The 20184-nt window shown below is 42.2% G+C and overlaps 2 protein-coding genes and 1 non-coding gene across 8 annotated transcripts in view; 1 reads left to right on the top strand and 2 right to left on the bottom strand.

Moving 5' to 3' along the window:
* LOC135898464 (carboxypeptidase D-like) overlaps positions 1-16495 on the top strand; it is a 53487-nt gene extending 36992 nt beyond the window's left edge. The window contains exons 18-26 of the mRNA XM_065427392.1: positions 1422-1620; positions 2876-3005; positions 5071-5286; positions 5785-5849; positions 6049-6180; positions 7155-7340; positions 8979-9081; positions 9544-9835; positions 12230-16495. Of these exons, the coding sequence (XP_065283464.1) occupies positions 1422-1620; positions 2876-3005; positions 5071-5286; positions 5785-5849; positions 6049-6180; positions 7155-7340; positions 8979-9081; positions 9544-9835; positions 12230-12239 (1333 nt within the window). The 3' untranslated portion in view covers positions 12240-16495. The remainder of the gene's footprint in view (positions 1-1421; positions 1621-2875; positions 3006-5070; positions 5287-5784; positions 5850-6048; positions 6181-7154; positions 7341-8978; positions 9082-9543; positions 9836-12229) is intronic.
* On the bottom strand, positions 10714-10788 carry TRNAS-GGA (transfer RNA serine (anticodon GGA)). The gene has a single exon. It is a non-coding gene; the product is annotated as a tRNA-Ser (tRNA).
* A 172-nt stretch (positions 16496-16667) lies between the features above and the next one.
* Usp32 (Ubiquitin specific protease 32) overlaps positions 16668-20184 on the bottom strand; it is a 121009-nt gene continuing 117492 nt past the window's right edge. For all 6 annotated transcript variants that reach the window (XM_065427386.1, XM_065427387.1, XM_065427388.2 and 3 more), the window contains one exon: positions 16668-17593. In XM_065427386.1, coding sequence (XP_065283458.1) covers positions 17423-17593 — 171 coding nt within the window. In that variant the 3' untranslated portion in view covers positions 16668-17422. The remainder of the gene's footprint in view (positions 17594-20184) is intronic.

Raw genomic sequence — 20184 nt, 5'->3', positions numbered from 1 at the left:
GCAGTACGCTGTACACACACAGTACAGACAAATGTTAAGGAGTGGGGGAGGGGGTTAGAAAACCTTGACGACCCCTGGATCCGTACATGCAGCCACTTGATAACAAAGTACCTACTGCGGCATACTGTGTTGCAGCTAGTGCATAATTAGCCCTAGCTGAATCTGTGCCACTGTGCCTGTCTCAGTGTGTACCTTGGAACTTGTCTGAAATGGAAGCAGAAAGGGAAGCAAGGAGGCAATGTTATTGATGAGGGTAGCTATATGGGCCTTGTTGGTACGACATATTCTACTTTGTCGTAGTGCAGGCTGAATGACAGGGCCACAGAAAGGCACATTTGACAACCAGACAGCACTAATGTTCAACAACAGATTTATTTCCATTTCTTGTGGATACTTATACCCTCAAAACATCATACGACACGTGTGCATAGCTCGGTAAATGTGAACAGAAAACTAGAAACCACACGCAGGCATTTTTTAGCCACACTGATTGTTAGACAGGTATATGTTCAATGTGAACAAAGATAATCAAGCTCTTTTGTAGATAATGAAATTGATTGCTTGCTGATGCATGCATCACCAGATGTTGATATGTTTCTACGTTTCTGTTTTTACCAGATGCGGGAAATATTTGAGGTCATGGCTTCAAATTATGGAAGACATTAATATTTTCATTTTATCTCTATCACTCGCTCTTGAAATGCGTCACTGAGTGCAACGCAAAGCACATTAGTTCATCAAAGAAGTCAAGGGGCACATTGTTATCCCTATGTGGATGAAAGTGAAAGCATTGCGACCACTGTGCGATGGTTAGAGATTATGCCACAATGCAAGGTCGTGGGTTTGATTCCCACCAAAAGTAGAGGGTTCGACTTACAACATAGGTTGTGGGTTCGAGTGCCCTAATTAACTCTACCTTATTTCACTGTGCCTCTAATTCACCTTAATTAATACTAAAGGTAGTGGGTCCAAGTGCCTTAATTAACTTCGACTTGATTCACACCAAGAGTCATGGGTCCGACTCCCATCAAAGGTCATGGGTTCGAGTGCCTTAAATAACTCTACCTTAATTGACTGTGCCGTGATTAACTTTATCTTAACACCAAAGGTCGTGGGTTTGAGTGCCCTAATTAACTGTGCCTTAACACTAAAGGTTGTGGGTTCAACTCCCACCAAAGGTTGTAGATTCAAGTGTCCTAATTATATATTGATTAACTGTGCCTTAATTACATTGGCCTTAATTAAAACCAAAGGTCATGGGTGTGACTCCCGCCAAAAGACAAGGGCTCGTAGCCTTTTTGTACCATCGGATAGTCAAGCCGCCAATGCCAGATTTTCCGCCTCTTGAGCCATTTAATACGAGCTTCTGCATTAAAAATTGCATGATCGAGTGGTCTTTGAGCATGTACCATTGCCTGCAGCCTGGGCAGCAGTGCAGGCGGGCGGGACCTGCCTGCCCTGGTGCTGGGTGCTACCCCCCGGGTGCACCGGCCAGGCGTCCCCGAGATCCGGCTGCAGGCTGGCCTGGCCGGGGGCTCCCAGCTGGCTGCCACTGAGATGCTCCTCCACTTGGCCCACACACTGGCCACCCGCTACAAGCACAACAGCCTCATCACGCAGGTATGCACTGCCTCCTAACATAGTTCAGGAGTGGACCATCAAGTTTCCCTGCATCCTAAAAATGTAGTGGCATCCATTGAAGAATGATACCTTCTCCATTCCCACTGCTCTTCCTGTGAAAAATATATATTTTTTTAATGAATGAGATAGGGGCACACTTCTTTTTCTATTAGCTTTTCTGTTGAGCACTGTGTCTCTGTGCCACTGTCGGCTCGTAATATAGGGGCGCCTGTCAGCTTGTGTGGTTCCATTGTTGACAGGTCAAGTGTGGACGAAAAGAAAACAAGAGGATTGCTTTTGAGATCAGAAAGGAGATAGCACATGTCACTGCTTTATGTACAGGAATTGTGGGGTCAGCTGTTATGTTCTTGCGAGTGTTGCGTCAAAATTATGTGTAGAAGACAAGGAACTGGACTATGAAAAATGGGATGAGGAGCAGTTATTTTACTTAACTCTTTTCACCTGTCCTTGTTCTTTTGTGGATATATTTGTGGTGTACTTTTTCATATTTTCTGATGTAATATTTAAATTTTATAATGCAAACTATAAAATGCCTATAAATTTCATATTAAATCCATATAAAATGCTCTAATGGAAATTTATAGCATGAACAAAGTGGTAATACATGCAAAATATTTTTGAAAAGTTATTTAGATAAATATGCAGGCCACTGTACACATGTCAACAATTATACATCCTGAACCTACGGTACTGTAGTGAAATATAGTTACTTAACGGTCATAATTGTGGCTCTCTTTTAAAGGCCAGATTGAGAGAACAGAACAGCTAGCGGAGTTAAGTTCAAGCAGCATAAGTGTGATAACATGAGTTAGAACAGAATTGATGTAGACATCTCGTTCATCAAATGATCTGATTGCACCATTCTTTGCTGTCTACCAACATTATATATTGCCTTTGCCACCGTGTTCTCCAAAGTTTTCCTACAGCTTACTTCATCGCAGCACCAAAGAGAATAGGCTACTGATTGGTGAATAAGGCTGTACATAATTTTCTGATTTCTTTTGTGATTTTCCATTTTGTGCTTGTGCACTAGAACATCTGATTAAAGTCACATAATTTTTTGGCTTCTAATAGTGGTAGCCAATGGTAACAAAAGAACAATTCTTTCTTTGCCAACAGAGTCAGTGATTATGGGATCTGAGTAAGTAGGCAGGACATGCAAATAATGTAGATATGTACTAAGAATGATAGCTGTGTTTGGAAGTAATGCCTGTTTACTCTCATTTCATTGCAGATTATGGCTTCTGCTAGAATTCATATTGCCCCAATACTTGATCCTGATGGCGTCACCAACTCATCTATTGGAAAATGTGATGCAAATGAATCCACCCCTAGTGGCAGCAATTTGTTCTATATGTTTGGTGGTAAGTTAATTGTTACCAAATAAGTCATCACGTTCACAGGTCTCTGGTTGCAGAACTGCGGTAAAAGAATTTTATAGTGAAGCAAAAATGGATGCAAGGGTAATAATGAGGCATGTCAGAGTAAAGGAGCTGAGCAACGCTTCATCTAGCAAGCTTGGTGCTGGTAAACTTGATGGTTTTCAGCTAGTGGAGTATATAGTACAGTCGACTCTCGTTACAGCGGACCCTGATAATCCGACAAAAACTTCCGGTTTATCCGAAGTCCGTAATATCCGAGACGCCTCATTTTCGAAACTTTCGCCGCAATGTCTAACAACTTTATTGCAAAGAGTGAGTGACGAACGTCCAAAGTAAAAAACAAACAAAAAAGTCACATTTTCGCCCGAAGGTGAAGCATCAATTGTGATAGCAAATTAAGCAAGACAAGTGCGGCAGCAGCAACGAGCTAATTGACTTTCGTGCTGTCTCTCGCTTCAATGCGAACTAAACGTCAAAAGCATAGCACATACGAAGCTGCTGGCACTGGTGCACTTAGTCCACATTGCAGATCGCTTTGAAGATGGGGCCCACGCAGGCACGCACTTTGTTCACATCGGACATCGCTTTCAAGATATGGTGCCTGGACGGGCGCATACTTTGTCCACATCGCAGACTGCTCAAAAGATACGGCGCCTGTGTGGCCGCGCCATTAACAGCAGCCACCAGAGCGGCAGCCACCTTCTTTCCCTCACCTACCCCCTGTGCCTTAAGTGCTAAAGAGGGCGCGCTTCCGCCCCACTTTCCTCCCTCCCTCATGCGGAAGATATTCAGCCGCGATTGCCGGCTGACCCCCGCAAGTCACTTGCCAGCCCATGTCAACACGGCAAAAGTCCATTTTATGCGCCCAATTTTGACAAAGATTGCTGCTAATTTTGTCCGCTGTAGCCGACAGTCCGTTGTAGCGCGGTCCGTTAAAAGCAAACTTCATTGCATTAATAAAATAGAACAAACTAAGGCTGAAATATGGTCCATTATATCCTAAAGTCTGTTGTACATGGGTCCATTGTAACGAGCGTAGACTATATTTTGGGGAATGAGAATATATGTTTATCTTTTCTAAAAGCTGTTTTTTCTTGTTTGCTGCATCTGTTAATGTCAGCAGCTAATATTGCAACGCAGTAGTCCCTGAAGTAGCATGCTAAAGGAACACCAAAGTTAGCTGGAAATCAGGCTGGTCTGACAGCTTAATTTTCTATTTTTGAACCATTACTGTATTTTTTTGACAAGAATGGTTTGTTAGTGGAGAAATGAAGGCTAAGCGCCTCCATTTGAGTTCCTTGCTCTGACTATGGCGTGATGATGTCAATTTAACAGTGTCTTCACGTGACACTGGTGTTTGGTCTAGTTTTACTCAAGAAAAGTCTACAAAAGATGCCATCTAGAGTTTTAATTTATCTTGTAATGCAATGTAATAACTTTTTAAATAAACAGTTAGCCAGGAATTGTAACTGTCTCTGATGAGACGAGGAGCTGGTGCAGCAAAATTAAAGGCAGCCACCTGTCTCTTGTTTTTATTGTGTTGCTTTCTGGGATGCTGAACATCCTTTGTCAGTAGATCTGCATGTTTGGTCCACAGAAACATAGTCTTCAATTTCAGCTGACAGTAATATTTTATTTTGGCATTCTTTTTAGTTTAAACTGAAAGCTTGAGTATATTAAGCATGTGCATGCACTGGAGACAGTCCAAGGCAGTTTCTCTATTACTGGTGCCACAGTACCTTTGTCAACAAAAAACCCATGTGGTTTTTTTAGTATACTGCTTACTGTTATGTATTTCTTTATTTGTATTTCAGTTTTCTGAGTTACTCTACAAATATGTTGAATTTTGTGAAATGCAGTTTTAGTAACGCTTTGGGGGCAATTCCCCCTCCCCTCCCCCCCCCCCCTTACACACACACATTTGTTTTTTCAGTTGTATTTTTTATTTTATTTGTCGGGCGGGAATTCCTTGGCACCTTTATGAAAACATTGAATTCGACAGGCAAGGCAGCGAAGTTCAAATCTTAATTTTCTGTTTTCATTCTAGGGCATAGTTCACGTCCGGAGGTTCAAGCTGTGCAACAGTGGACACAACGATACCACTTTGTCACTTCGCTCAACGTGTTGACTGGCGGCTTGGCACTAGCACTGCCCAAAAGTGCTGGTGCCATCGACATGGCAGTGCTCAGAAAACTGGCCAAGACTTATGCGTACCACAATGATGACATGCTTAATGGGGCCTTTGCCTGTGGGAAAAAGAGCTGTGAGTGTACCAAAATGTTTGCTCTAACTTTTGTCTAGTCTAGTATGACTTCAGCACTAGAAATCTGCGAAGGTACAGCAAACAGCTAAGTGTCTCAGTATATGGTTAATCTTTTTTCAGAAAACAAGAGATTACGATTCTGTCCAGGTTTTATTCTTTCCGTTGATCTTTGGTTGGAAATCACACCACTGTGTTACCATTATTGCTAAAATCTGTCACTTCCTGCAAGAGATGCTAAGGAAGGAATGAAATTGTAGTAAAGAATCAATATATTGTCGTAATTCATTATTAATGTTCTTAGGTTACATAAGACAGTTAGTTCGAAGGCTTCAGAAAGTTGCTGCATATTTATCACACTTGCACGCAGATTGTTCATTGTTGACTTTATTCTTATCTTGTTGCACTGAATTTCATGAGCTGAGTGTTTAAGTCACTGCTTTCTTCCACGTGTGTGGTCTGGCTGCAGCGATTGTTGTGAACATGCACTCACACTTGCAGACAATTCATCTGATGGAATTTTGACCGAGTCAGCTGACCTAGGACACCTGAATGGTTCTGTTATGGTGAGTAGGCATCAAATGCATCACTGTATTGCCTAAACACAACATCTTATCAGGACTTAATAAGAGCTCTACATTTCCTTTACTTCTTTCTAGTGCTTTTGATATGAGAATAATGTCTTCATAGCCCTTGTAGGCAAGAAAGCATTGCACCAGCTGCTCCTACATTTATCATTGGTAACTTCACATTATTTCCTTGTAGGACATCAGCTACAGAGAGACTGGAACCTATGAGACAGCAGCCTTCATTTCCTGCTGTCCAGCACCCAACATTAGCGAGTTCTCTGCTCTCTGGGTTCAGAACAAGCAGTCGATACTCAACTACCTGCTCCAGGTCAGCAACTAGGTTCTACTATTGGCAGATCAACTTATGAATGTACCTTGCATATAAACTTTGTTAGAAATATTAATATGGCTGAATCAACGCTATCAATTCAGATTAAAATGCCACATTTTCTATTTTACTATACTTGATTTCATAATATGACATTGATGTGCCAGCATTTCCTAAATATACATTAAACATGATACCCTTTCTTTTTTACATGTAGATGATCCTTTTTATGTAAGTATTGTGCACATTGGTGAATGTAGAAGCATAAACGAGAAGTGTTCTAGTTCATACAAATGTGAATGTTCCATTCCAGCCCATTTAATATTATGTGCTCAATCAAGATAATTGCATCAGAGCAGATGAAACTGTAATGCTGTGGAACACATGAACAGAAGGCAATTTTAAATGTTACTGGTGCATTTCTGCTATTATGATCAGTGCCATAAGTGGTATTGTTAAATTCAAAACAGTTTGACCCCAGAAAGAACAAGGAAATTTTCAATGGCAGGTCTCTGTGAGTGTTGCAGAACAGTCAGGATCTGTTGCAGATACCCTAATCAAAGAACTGTTGCTCTGAAAAAAAAAAAAAAATTAACTTTTAAATGAATTGTCAGTTTAGATGGCAGTTTAGATGTCATGTGAAACTCATGCTCTGTTTTTGTTTTCTTCTAGTATATATGCTATTCTGTCCCCAAGTACTGTGCTAAGGAAGCTGTCGCCTTTTTCTCTTTCCTTCTTCCTCTTTTTTTCTTTTCTTTTTGGTCTTAGGTAATTTGTGTGCTGCTGAATTGTGATGCATTTTAGCTTGTAGGTAAATGTTTTCCACCTGTTGCGTCACTCCAGGGACGCAAAAAGGTGCTACCAAAATAGCAATACTGTCTCCTGCCTTGCATCTTCTTATATGTCCATATTCCTTGACAGTGCATGGGCAGAGGGCAAAGGGAAATGTTGCTCTTCTGACTTCTTGGTTGCAGGCCACGCAAGGGCTTGTAGGTTACGTGCGTACCAAGAGCCGCGATCCCATTTCTGGCGCCAACATTAGCATTGAAGGCCAGCCACTGCATAGGCCAAGTACCAAGCTAGGCGAGTTCTGGGTTCCACTGGGAGAGGGAAGCTACCAGGTGGTGATCAGTGCCCCCGACTTCTACACCATGACCAAGGCAAGGGCATTCTGAGTGCTTCATATCTACCTATATCCTTGCGTTTAGAGATATTTCGGCATCAGCGAATATGGTGCCCTCTTTTTTTCTAATGAGCATGAGTATGAACACTTCACATATGGCTGGAATTCAATGCATAAGCCGTTATTGGTGTTCTCCTTGCCCCAACCCCTACCTTTTTTTTTTCACCTTTGGTAGAGTCACTTCATGAGTAGTATACGACAGAGGAGTTCAGGTGTTGCTGATGCTGATAAATAATTAATTTGTTTAGTTTGCGTGCACCATCTGAACCTGTTCACGAGGTGCTGCACCCTGCCATTAATTTTAGTGGTGCAGTTATAGTACCCTCTAAACTACGCTGTTCATTTCAAAACATGCAGGAAAGGCGCAGGGCGGTTTCACCATTTTTCTGCACCTTCCAAGCTAATGGTGCCATCTTACTGTGGGTGTGCAGGTGTGAAGCAGCAGCGCAGCAAACGATGCAGCATGCAGGCGTGGGCGCTGTTGAAACCCCACTTACTCACGCCTGCTGTGTCTATGCACATGTGTTTACACCTCGGGAGCCAACCATACTTGTGGTTCGGAGCCTCTCAAACTGATGCAGACAGTGCACCTTATGCGGACAAAACAGAACGCCTGCACCACATCTGAAATTAGGCGTTCGTTTTGAGCGTTGTGTTGTGACTGCACCACTGAAGCTGAGCTGCACAATTTCTAAAATTCTTCTGCCTTGCCATGAACTAGTTCACAGTGGTGTAGGCAAATTGAATGGACCTAATGCCAAGGATGCTGGTACAGCAGCCTTTCAATTCAGCCTCGAAGTGCAGGCCATGTTGTCTGCTTGGCCTTTGCTTACTGTGTGCAGCAGCTCTCTCATTACAGAGCAAGCTTTCAATCTTTGTTCTCTCTGCATTTTTCTGAAATTTTAATGGTGGTGTGCTGTGAGCACATTCACTTGCAGTTATCACCGTATGGATAATTGAAGAAAGCTGACGTTTGCTAGTCTGCTGTGTTAAAGCACTCTACAGTATATAGTGATGTCAATGAAGATTCAAAATGCTAGGGGCAATTCTGGCTGTGTAGAAACAGATTTCACAGATCCTGCACATACACCTTCTGTGAATATTATATACTAACTCACTGAGTGTTGTCTGTAAGATGTAACAGACTACAAATGGACCACCTTGTCAGCACGTGTAGAGGCTCTTTGTGCTGCTGTGGCACTACCACTGAATTTAATCAGCACAGCAAAAGGTGAAGAGTAGAGGAATTTGGAAAGCGAGATATGCGTGCTATGCATAATTAGCAGTTTTCAAGGTACTCATGTGCTCTCTATATTACGTACAGTTGAAGTAGTATGATGCCGTGAACCCTGTGGCTCTTATTGTATGATCACCAGATGAAGGAGGACCGAGGGGCTTGATTTTCTGTTAGACACAATCGCATGAAGCAAACAGTTAATAGAGCCAAGGAAAGCATAGGGGAGATTAGCAGTGGTTTTACTTTAAATGTAGATGTGATAACGTTTAGGAAAATGAAAGTGGACGAAAAAAACTGCTTTTCTCCAGTGAAAGGTTTATGCAAGAACTATGAATGCATCACAATGCAGAACCCTTCTTCTTGCTTTATGCTTTACAGATTGTGGAAGTTTATGCCGGTCGTAGCACGATGGTTGAGTTCCTCCTGCAAGAGAACGTTGTGATTGCTGGCCTACCAAAACATGTATTTGTTGTTCTTACAGGTGAGTAAGAGTTCCTGCATGTCATGTTTTTCTGCTTGCTAAAGAATACTAATTTCCTTAGTTACATTATTCTAGGTAAGGATTAGTTTCTGTGTGTAATTAGTCTCCCATTCAAACTGGTGTTTACTGGTAACGGACCTGTAGGTTAAAGCATACATAGTTTTAACGAGATACAAGTTTGAGCTACTTGGTACAACTTAATCAAAATTAACAGCATGATGACAGACTTAGACAGTGCTGTTTATGGTCTCCTTCATGTCCGAATTCTCTTTTTGCCCTGTCAGCTTTAACACATTACCAGAGGACGGCATTTGGCTCAGCTCTATAGTGGCATAGAACAAGCAGAGAAAAAGAAAAGTAGCACTTGACACATTTAAAGGCAGGCTGAAGTTTGTTCCAACATACATTTCAAGACAGCCTGCATGTGATGAATGTTTTTACATGTTGTCCCTCTTTGCACAGGTTCTCTGGTGTTGCTGCTGATGGTGAGTGCCCTCTGTCTGTACACTGTGGTGATGAGCCAGCGACAGCCTGAGAGAGCAGGCTTCATGCCTGTGCAAAGCAATGGTGGAACATTGTTTGATGACGACGACGATGATGATGGGATAGGACCACAGAAGAGGCGCAAAAGTGCCAGCAACAGTGCCTCTGGTGGCAGTGTGCACAGCAAGTTGCTCAAGGCGGCAGAGTACCACGATGACACTTCCTCCGAGGATGAAATCTACAACACCCGCAACTGGAAAAGTAGCGCAAAGTGAGTGAGTAGGGGGTAATGTGTGGCTACTGGCCTACTGGCACAGGTGCATTGAAAAGCATCATTGTCAAGTGAGGAAATTGGCGTTGGTTTGTTGTAGTCAAAAATAATTTGTTGATAATAGCAGAAATTGATTTGCTGATGCAATGAAGTTGTGCCCTATAATTTCCTGGATGGCAGTTCCCTATCTCCCAGTGCAGAGCAGCTGGCCTACAAGAATGTACCTCGGGCTGACCTGTCTGCCCTTTTTATCATGAAACTTTGCTCTCTGTCTTACTTGGCTGGCTGGCTGCATTACAGAAGCAGCTCTTAATTCATTTATTTTTGAGTTCACCTAGTATGCTTACTGTCTACAGTTAGGTTAATTTGCTACATAACTTTAAATTTTGCAAAAAGCCTGCAAATAAACTTGTGCCACCTGCATGATACAGAAACAGTTTTGGTTTTAGGTACCTACATTGAAAAGTTACTTTGTGAGCAGACAACACCATTATAAGTATATTGGAGTAGTCATGTATGCATTTGATTCATGACATTCATTTTCAAGTAGCTATCAGCAACTATATTTTTTTGCTGCAATTTCTTGGGAAATGTGCCTTTCCTACAATGGAGCAGCAACTATGGAGGTGGGCATGATTTCTCTAGACATGTTGGAGTCCTTGTACTTTAGAAACTGTGCTTACATTAGCCTGAAATTTCTCCGGAGTGCCTAGTGTGAGAAAGACAGGTTTTGCTGAAAGTGTATTCTTAATTGACGTAGTAGTTCTGCGGAAACCCGCAAGGTGGAGAGAAGTAATAACCACCCGTTCGTAGCAATTGCTACAAAGGAAACCCATACGGGTTCCTCGAAAGAAAAGCCTCATGGTTGAAGACAAATTCGTCCTGGTCCGGGACTCGAACCCGGGACCACCGCCTTTCCGGGGCAGCCGCTCTACCATCTGAGCTAACCAGGCGGCTAGCAGATGGCAGGGCGAAGTTGAATTTGTCGACAACATGTCGACAATTGCACTGATAAAAAAAACAAAGCAAAAAGTGTAGTTCTTTGCACTATTGAGCAAGTGGAGGTGCTTGGCCACGTCAATAAAGCTATACAGCGAGTTTTCCTGCCTATTGATTCTGCTTAAAGTTGATGCGCCCCTTCACCTTTGAATTCCAAGTGCTTGCTTCTACTTTGTGCTCTCAAACTGCAAGATCTTTTTCTGCATATTTTACCACTGCTTGTTTAGTGCATGTTCACAGTGGCTGCTCTGGCATGCTTACATTTCATTGCATCAAGCTTGTCTGTGATACTGACTAACTCCAGAAACCATTGACCATTGTTAGACTGGAATGTGCATGTGTGCATGCAAGTGCAACTCATGTGCCACATATTTACACGCAAGCAATTAAAAGAAAAAATAGTGTGCAGTGAAAAGGCTTTGAAACACTTCTGAAGTCAATTGCAGTATGAAGGCTTTTTCTTGCAATTTCTAGTTTAGTTACCTCTCCTGCATCAGCTGTATGCAACCTATGCCTTCAAACTTCCGAACTGCATTACATCTTTACTGCTCTAAATATAGAACACAACATGAAATTAAGGCCTGCAAGCATGCTGTAAATATATCATTTCAGTGCAACTAACTAGCCCAGTTTTCTGCCTTAACTAATTTGTTCTTCTCTCACAAATTATATTAAAATAGTATGTACCGTAACAAACCTGCAGTGGTCAGACCCAGATGGCAGTGGCATTTCAGCTGTGTCTGTTGCACTAAAGGCAGGCTACTTGCAGCAGCAAGTATTGCATAGTTCTACAGACCTGATAACTTGAAATGTGTGCCAGGCCACGTTTTCTGCAAAGTACAACCAACATACGTGTACAGCAAACACATCAAGTCATCCATTATTGTCCGTACTCTCTTGGACAATGTCCAGAGCTGTAAGAAGGAAGGTAACACTCTTGTACCTTTAAGCCTTCACTGCAGCAGATGCCAAGTTTGAACATCAGTTCTGGCAAAAGGATTTCAGATACCCATTTACTGCCTTTGCATTTATTAGCAAGTGGGGCTATTGTTTATGTTTTGTTAAAATATTCAAATGTAAATTCAATTTGCAATCACAGTTGTTGTGCCTACTTTCCGGTCGTACTTCAAACGCTTCCTTTCTTCTCCCTGCCTCTTCTAGAGCGGAATACGCATAAACTTAAGACGAGATAGTAAGGCAGACAAGGGACCTCCTCTTTTACTGTGTACAATGTTTCTCAAATGCATCATTGAGAACTGCTGGCCAGTGTCTAGCGCAGTACTTACTCCAAGCTGCTAAATGTGTTAAGCCTGCGCTATCCTCTAAAGTGCCAAAAGCTCTTTGCCTTCAACATTGAAGACTGCGTGATGTTAACTGTTTGGCTTTCTCGCACAGGTCGATCTAATCTGCACTCAGGGCATTAATGTTCGAAAAACCCCTTGCCACCACCCCTCTGTGCTGGTGGAGCTTCCAGTCTACCAGCGTGCTCACCGAGGTGGCAGCAAGGAGCCAGCCAAACTAAATGCCTGAATGCCGCCTTCTCAGCTGCCGTAGGCAGAGACTTTCTCCGTGATTTTGACAACCAGATGCTTCCAGCTTTGCTGCATTTTCATCTTTACTTACTACCAAGAGGAAGGAAATGGAAGCAGCCTGGTGTGCAACCTTGAAGCCTGCTTGCTCACACAATGAGACAGGAAATTGACCAGCGCATGGTAATGATCAGCAAAAATTTTGTGCACGTACAGGTGCTTGCTTAATAAGTGTTTAAGCAGTGAACTTACGAACTGGACATGCATCCCAGACCTGAAAAGTTCTCTGCGTGCACCTCTCAAGTGTGGAGTGCAAATTTTTATCGCTGGTGGCATGCTCAGGCTATGAGAAAATTTCGATCTCCCTTGGCTTTGCATCATTAAGAAAAAGTTGTGAGCAGTTGTACATATGTCTGCGGGTATGGTGGAGATAGCTTCCACATGTAGCATTTGTCCTTTTGCTAAATTAGTTATGGAAGCAGGCTTCAAGGAAAAAGGTTGCTTGGGCAGAAACAAGCAAATATAGTAGAGGTGCTTCTGGTTTCATTCCATCTACCACTGCAAACACACTATTAAGCACAGTGCACGCAAGGGGTCAGGTGAATGTGGTGCACGGACACGAAACTGAGCACTGCCAGTACTTCAGCAGAGAACTAGTGGCAAGCACTTATGCAGCCATCATACCTTAATGAATGGCAGTGGTAAGAGAATTCTGTTGTGTACTGGTAATGAACAGCTGCAAATTGAATTGTGTAGGCTTATGTTGAACAAACGAGTGTATTAGATTAGTTTCCAACATTTGAATGTACAGCTGCCAACACTTTGTACCAGTTGTTTGGGAAGTGTTGGCATATTTTAACACTTTTTTACAATGGTGCAATCACTTTTATTTGTAATCTTGTTTTACACTTTTTCCTCTGTATTTTTGGACCTGTACTACTTTTTGATGGTGGTTAGCGACAACCTGACTTTAATGCTAGCTGGTGAGGCCGTTGTGATGATACTAACTGGGGGAGCCACCTCTGTGGCACTGCTTCTTTCACATCTATACGACTGTAGGAGGATTCATTGGGTGATGTCTCAGAGCAGCCGCACTCCATGCCACGTGATAGAGCATCTATTTGAGAAACTTGTGAGACTAAAGCAAAATTTCCAGTTATTGCGTATCCAGTGCAGTGTTTTATTGTGTACATAGAAAGTTGTGCATGTCTGCAAATCATATGTGCAGCAAGATGGCTAAAAAGAAAAAATGCATTTTACATTGTTTTAGTGAATAGTCACAATATGTGCAGTGGCCTTATTTCAATGTATGACTACTGTGATTGCACCCACTCCCAAGAATGGTTCCTGCTAAGAACATATTTGTTGAGATTTCCTTGTAAACATTATCAGCCAGACTTCTGTCTACTAAGTCAGCAGAATGAGTTCTTTGGCTTTGTTGTGCAAGTTTTGTAGACCGTAAGCATGTTTTTATGTAGGCCATAATCTGCAGTGTATATCATGAAATAGTCAAACCACAATAAACTTCGTTATAACAAAATTCTCGGCATAACAAAGTATTTAACTTTCTACAAGTTCTTGTCTGTAGAACACCATGTATTTAAAACCTCAATATAGTGAAGTGTGTTCACACACAATTTCAATATAACGAGATTTCACTGTCGCTGTGAAGGAATACCAAAGAATACCGAGACAATAAATAGAAGCCTGTGGGGACGCAGATCGTTGAATTACATGTGACTGCTTGCAAACGCACATGTCAAATTGCATGGCACGCAACCAAGAGCGATCACCGAAGCGTAGCAGTGTCATGTTTCGTATAAAGTCTAAATGCTATTAGATCCCATCGCACCCCGCGCTGTATGCCTTGAGCGCAAGTGAAAGTGTGCAAGGGTGAGGTGAGTAGGATGGTGGTTTGATGAGCGCTTTCTTTATGCACCAGAAATGTGAAGGGGGGAGGGGGGGTAGGTAGCAGAGCGAGCTCGGGGTTACGCGACCAAGCCCACACAAGGGCAGGTTGATGCGCGTCTCCCTTTCAAGCGCGCCTAAGTGCATCCGCAGCTCACGCGCTGTTTCAGAGGTAATCTGTCACCTCTGCCGCATGTGCAGAGTGGGAATGGCATCGTGTAGTACTGGGGGTTTCAGGGGTTGTGTAACCTCTAGTTTTGGAAACTTGTGCAAGTGAAAGGCAGGCAAAGCATTCGCTCCCCACTGCCGGTGCCTTTCACGATAGCGTCGTCCCACTGTGGACGACGCTGGCTTTGCTTTGTTATACCACCAATATTCTCAACATGACATGAAATTTTGCAGGCCCTTCCGTGTAAGAAAAATCCATTGCCGACTGTACTTAGTTGCACAAAAGGTCAAATTTCAATAAATAATATTTGAATATAATGAAGCATGTTGCCGATTTTACACACTTCGTTATATTGAGGTTTAACAGTACTGTATTTGCATGAATATAAGACAGCCGTGAATGCGAGGGGAGTTGGATGTTAAAGTGTATTGCATTCATCCCATGAACTAATGTGTGCAATGCAACCAACTGTAGTTGTGAGCACTTAACTAAAATGAATGTTTTAGCATTGTGCAATGTGTACTGTAGTGGAGCTGTGGGCATACGTTGTGAAATTAGATCACCCCTTGCATAACACATGGCAATGAGGGCTGAAATTCATGCATGCCACAGCAACCGCACTTATATAAATAAGGCTGCACAAGTGTGCATTAGACTATTGGACTACTCCAAGAGGGTGCCCCGTTTTCTCGTTTTGTGTACTTGCATCTACGCAAGTGTGCAATTGCCTTTCTGCAAAACTTAACTGCCTAGTGCTTGAGCTCGCTATATTTTGAAGTGCTAGTTGCACGATAATTTTTTTCTGCAACTGTGATTTCTGAGCCCAGTAATTGCACATGCATACAAAGGCTGTCATATTCATGTAAATGCAGTACTAATGCACAACCACTTGTGTCAGCTGTGCTTGTAAATTGAAGTTCTGCATTTGATTCTAGCCAGGTTTTCAAAATTGTGCTTGGCTTCATTGTTCTATATCGTCATGTCAAAGTTCAGCCCTAATATAGGCTGAGTAATCACCACAGATTCCACTTAATTACCACGTAATGCCTCACCATGCCAATTTAAATATAGTGCCAAAGCCAAAGAGTCATTTTTGCTGAATCTAACTTCTCCTATTTTCTGTAATTTATATGAGTAGAGGTGCTCAAACTCTTATGTATAGGGGTTGACATGGTCCTTTGTGGAATGCACATAACTATTGAGCGAGTTTTCGTACAGAGAATGGCCACACTGGCCAGTAATCTAATTTTTTGGGTTGGGTTATGCTGTTGGGAAGGTTGCACGTCTTTCAAGCGTACTTAGCAAACTGTACTGTTGTCATGTTGCATGTTACATAGGAAAATTTTCAGACACACCCTAAAGCAACCAAAGTTCATGCATAATGCCCAATGGTGTCTTTCTCTTAGTTTGCCTCACTCTGCTGCTCAGTCATGAGACTTGTTCAAATGTTACCCCGTCTGTTTTACCAGGGATGTACCACACATCAAGTATGTAACAGAAGGTTGTCTATTGTGGGACGTGTGTGTGTATGCGTTACTTGTTTTGGGAGCAGTGTATTCACAGGATCTTGACAGAGCTTTCCATTGTAGTGCTTGCAGATGTGAGAAACAGAATGCTGTGTAGAGATTGCTGCATACAGTCCATTTGTACCATTTCCCTGTACCTTGCAGGGTTGGAGGACCGCAATAGTTCTAGTGCAATAGCTACTGCCTTGTAAGACAGCCTGTTGTATATTTAACTTCAGGAATTTGTTTGGTATGGGAACTGCAATGACATTACTATAAGGTCCTAGTGCAATTAAACAAAATTTAAAAGTGCAATGTGCTTACACTGAATGGCAGCTGTCCTCTAGCAATTCAGCTTCACACATCTACTGCACCCACCCTGTGTCATTGTCATGTCTTCCAAGAAACAAAGTTGAACACATTGTTGACATTTGTTCTCTTGTAACAACAACCAAAAAAAAAATAACTATGTGTGCCCAGATGAGGAAAAATTGCAACTACTCTCCTCTAGTCATTCTCATGCAGAAATAAACAGAATCAAAACACCTTCTCCATGGCAACGAGTATTTTTAATACTTTTTCCATCTTCACTCACAACAGACTATACCTGCACAGCCTTTTCCAAGCAATGAATGAATTAAAGCCGCAAAAAACGCAAGAGCTGCCATATCACATTGATGGGCAGTTCCTTGGCCAGCTTTTCAAAACAGGCAGCACAGATATGCATATGTATAATCTTCATAGTAATATATGTATATATGTACATTTATTAATCATTCGTTTCTCTTTATATTAAACCTTGCCATTGCTACTTTCTAAAAAAAAATGTAAAAACACCTGAAAACTGACTCTTTTTGATTAGAAAAATGACCTAGCACACAACTAGCATGACTTTCGTGCCAGCAATTTCCTCCTTGTGGCAGCACAAGTTGTACCTCTGCATTCACACTGACTGCAATGGCTTATTGGAAGGGGAAAGGGGAAAAAAATGCTTTGTCCATCCAACGCACAACTTACAGGCAAATCCTTCCACGAGTTAAGTCCGCAACCACAACACACTTCTGTCAGCTTTATGAACCAGCACAGCTGCAAGCATTCTACTACATTCTATGTTCATATCTTTGTACAGGAAAAAAAAAAAAAAGTCAATGCACACATATTGCAGAGGTCCAAAGAGCTTGAAGGCATTTAGAAAACTGGAAAGGGCAGCTGGTGTTGGAATAGCACAACTATTGTTTAGAACGCAATAGTGTCACCACTCCACAAAGATACAAATTGAGCCGGGCACAACATGAAAGAAATCAGAAGGCTCTTCGAATCCGAGCCCGTTACAAGTGCGTCATCTCCTCCACAGGAATGGCATGCCTGAACATGGTACTTTAAGAAAGTCTTTGACCTTTGCAAGAGTTCCACGACACTTTAGTGAGCCTGGGAGCAAAGGGGTGGAGGAAAAAAAAAAGCCTTGCTGATGCAGTGCCTACTGCAAGACACACATTTTGCGGAAGTCATTTTCAAACTCGTCGTCAATGTCTCTTGCGTCAGGCACTTTGCCTTCAGTGTTTGGCATGTACGCCTCGTAGTTGATGCCTTCTCGCTCGTAGAATAACATGTACGCAGAGTCCGAGTCTATTTGATCCAGCTGAACTTCCTGCAAGGCAAAAGGAGACACACAACTGGGGTAAACCACAAAGTATTTACAGAATCCAGCAGTAACTGTACATTATTTACAACCTCCAGTCAGTCTGCATGCCACACAAGCCAAACCAAAGGTCTGCGTGTATGAAATTCTCCATGATAAAATCGGCTCCAACTGACAAATATTTACAAAAAAACAGTTCTGCAAATAAAAATTTTGGAGGACCCTTAAGCTTCGCCTTTAAAAGTGGAATGCGATAGCATTTAAAGACCCCTTACTACTTTTCATGCTTCCCAGCAACTGTGGCTTATGTAACCATAACGTTTACTGGGAAATGCTGGCTGCAAACACTATGCATGAAGGCAAGCTTTCTGGTAGAAACACGGCCTCTTGCATGGGTCGATCTCCTGTTATTGTTTAGATCTTTTAATATTTCAGCCTGAGAAGAGCTAACATAAAGGACATGCGCTATTGGTGTTTTTTTCCATTACATTTGTTTGTGGGCTACCGTTCTCTACATTCCCAGGAATAACTTTGTAAAGATTGAAAGACAAGGTATGAGAAACTTTAGTGGTAGAGGAGTGGTTTGGTATGCGCGGTTCGAAGTTTGGTGTGAAATTATTTTTTCCAAAATGACGTCCAATGCAGACACCTGATTTTCTGCTACACGGGCTCCCTAACGCTATCGCATTAAACGGTAACACAGCTGATATGCAGAGCTCAGCGATTAAAACATGATAACTAGCCTGCATGGTGGCCAGGACTATTTGCACTACTGGTGAATTCTCAGCGATTGCTGGGGGCCAAATGCCGTCACAATGTGACCCAAAGGCCCTTGCTTTCATACCACAATACTATACCACACTATACCACTATACCACAATGCATCAGCTATGTCCCCAGCTCTGACCAGTGGTGTAAAGCACTGGCTGCTATGAGGGCCAATTACAGCATTTTCATCATTTTAAAAGCTGAGCACTGTGCTTAAGACCTGCAATTTACATGAGAGTGAAGCACACATCTTTTGAAGTTGTAGAGTTGAAGAAATAGTTGCAGATGTTTCTTGCATGCAAAAGGATTGTACTAAGCAAGTACGAAAGATGAGAATCACTTAAAAGTTCTTATATTTCACACTAAAGTTGGTCTCGAAATATAGGACCTGGTGTCATGGTCGCACACACGTGATACAGAGCTAAATTTCCAGACGCCGTGTGGCAATAAGGCTATGTATCACGACCCTGCTAGTAAAAAATGAACAAGAGGGCTGCACATGCATGTTTACTTTGGCTGTGCTTTCCCGTGGCAGTCACAGCGATCGCATGAACGAAGTGAGTTAATGTACCATGACCTTATGGTGCGCCCGCTTGCTGGGTATAGTGCCAGAATACACCACTAGTGTGCTGAGTGCAGGCGTGGTGGTGGCAACGAGTGATACCTGCTGCTGGCAATGGCACAGCCCTGTACTGAAGTGCACCAAGCCGGTGTTTTCACTGCTCACTTCGGAACCACATGCCTTTGCACAAAGCATGGCTTAGCTTTTTGTTTTTTCTAGAGTTGTGTGCTTATTCAATAAAAGTAAGAAACTATGTCTTCTTCGTACTAGCGAAAGATCATATGCCTGGTTGCTGTGGTAACACGGCTGGTCTCCAGGCATCATTGGCAGTGCCACAATTCCCCGGTGGAGATGCTCCGCATTCGGCTCATGAGCTAGTATATTCTAGGCACTGTTTGGGTACCAAAACTGGTTCATAGAGTCAAGTATCATAAGAAGAATCTGTAATACGATCGCACCCGATATGAATTTTTCAAAAGTCATTGCAATACAGTTAAGATAGCTTTAGCTTAGCATATTGAACTTAATAGCAGGCTTAGCAGAATAGTGGGATCAAAATGGGCATGTGCAGCACACTAAACGACCCATAGCATTTACACATGTACACTATTTCTCAGATTTTAATGTTAACGTCTTTGCGTAGTTTATGTAAACCATGGCGGCGATCCCGCCCGCTCGCTACGAACTGAATTTTGCATTGCTTTTGTAGAATTCACTTCGTTTATAGCAAACGACTGTGTAAACAGCTTTCGCTTGGTCCATAGAGTTTCTAAATAAATACCCTAGAGGGAAATGTGGCGCTAGTGTCTACGGTGGCTCTCTTGAGCGTTGCCTCAACCTACATGGAAATGATGGGAAGTACAAACTTCGGATTGACTTCAATCTTTATTGACTAGTGGCATTTGCTCGCGGCACAGTAAACGAAGCTATACTCAAATATTATTGTGTAAAATCTAATTTTATTTCTTCAGTATTTTAGATAACGTACAATATGTTACATAAGTTTTGTATGACTGAGATTGAAGCATGCTTTATTATGGTTTATCAACAGGACACACCAGGGTATGCATTCTTATGTGATTCTGTTTCCGATTCAACGCCAGAGAAATATTATTTATTTATTTTTACAACAATAATAATAACCGTGCACTACTTTATAAAAATACTCGTCAAGTACTTATAGAAATAAAAATGTCTTGTGAGAAAGTGTAGCACCCTTGAGAGGAATATTACAAGTGTCGTCTGCTACGACGCCTGCCCGCTAAGAACG

The sequence above is a fragment of the Dermacentor albipictus genome, chromosome 2 (assembly GCF_038994185.2).
Source record: "Dermacentor albipictus isolate Rhodes 1998 colony chromosome 2, USDA_Dalb.pri_finalv2, whole genome shotgun sequence".
Lineage (NCBI taxonomy): Eukaryota > Metazoa > Arthropoda > Arachnida > Ixodida > Ixodidae > Dermacentor > Dermacentor albipictus.
This window is presented reverse-complemented; position numbering and strand designations above follow the sequence as displayed.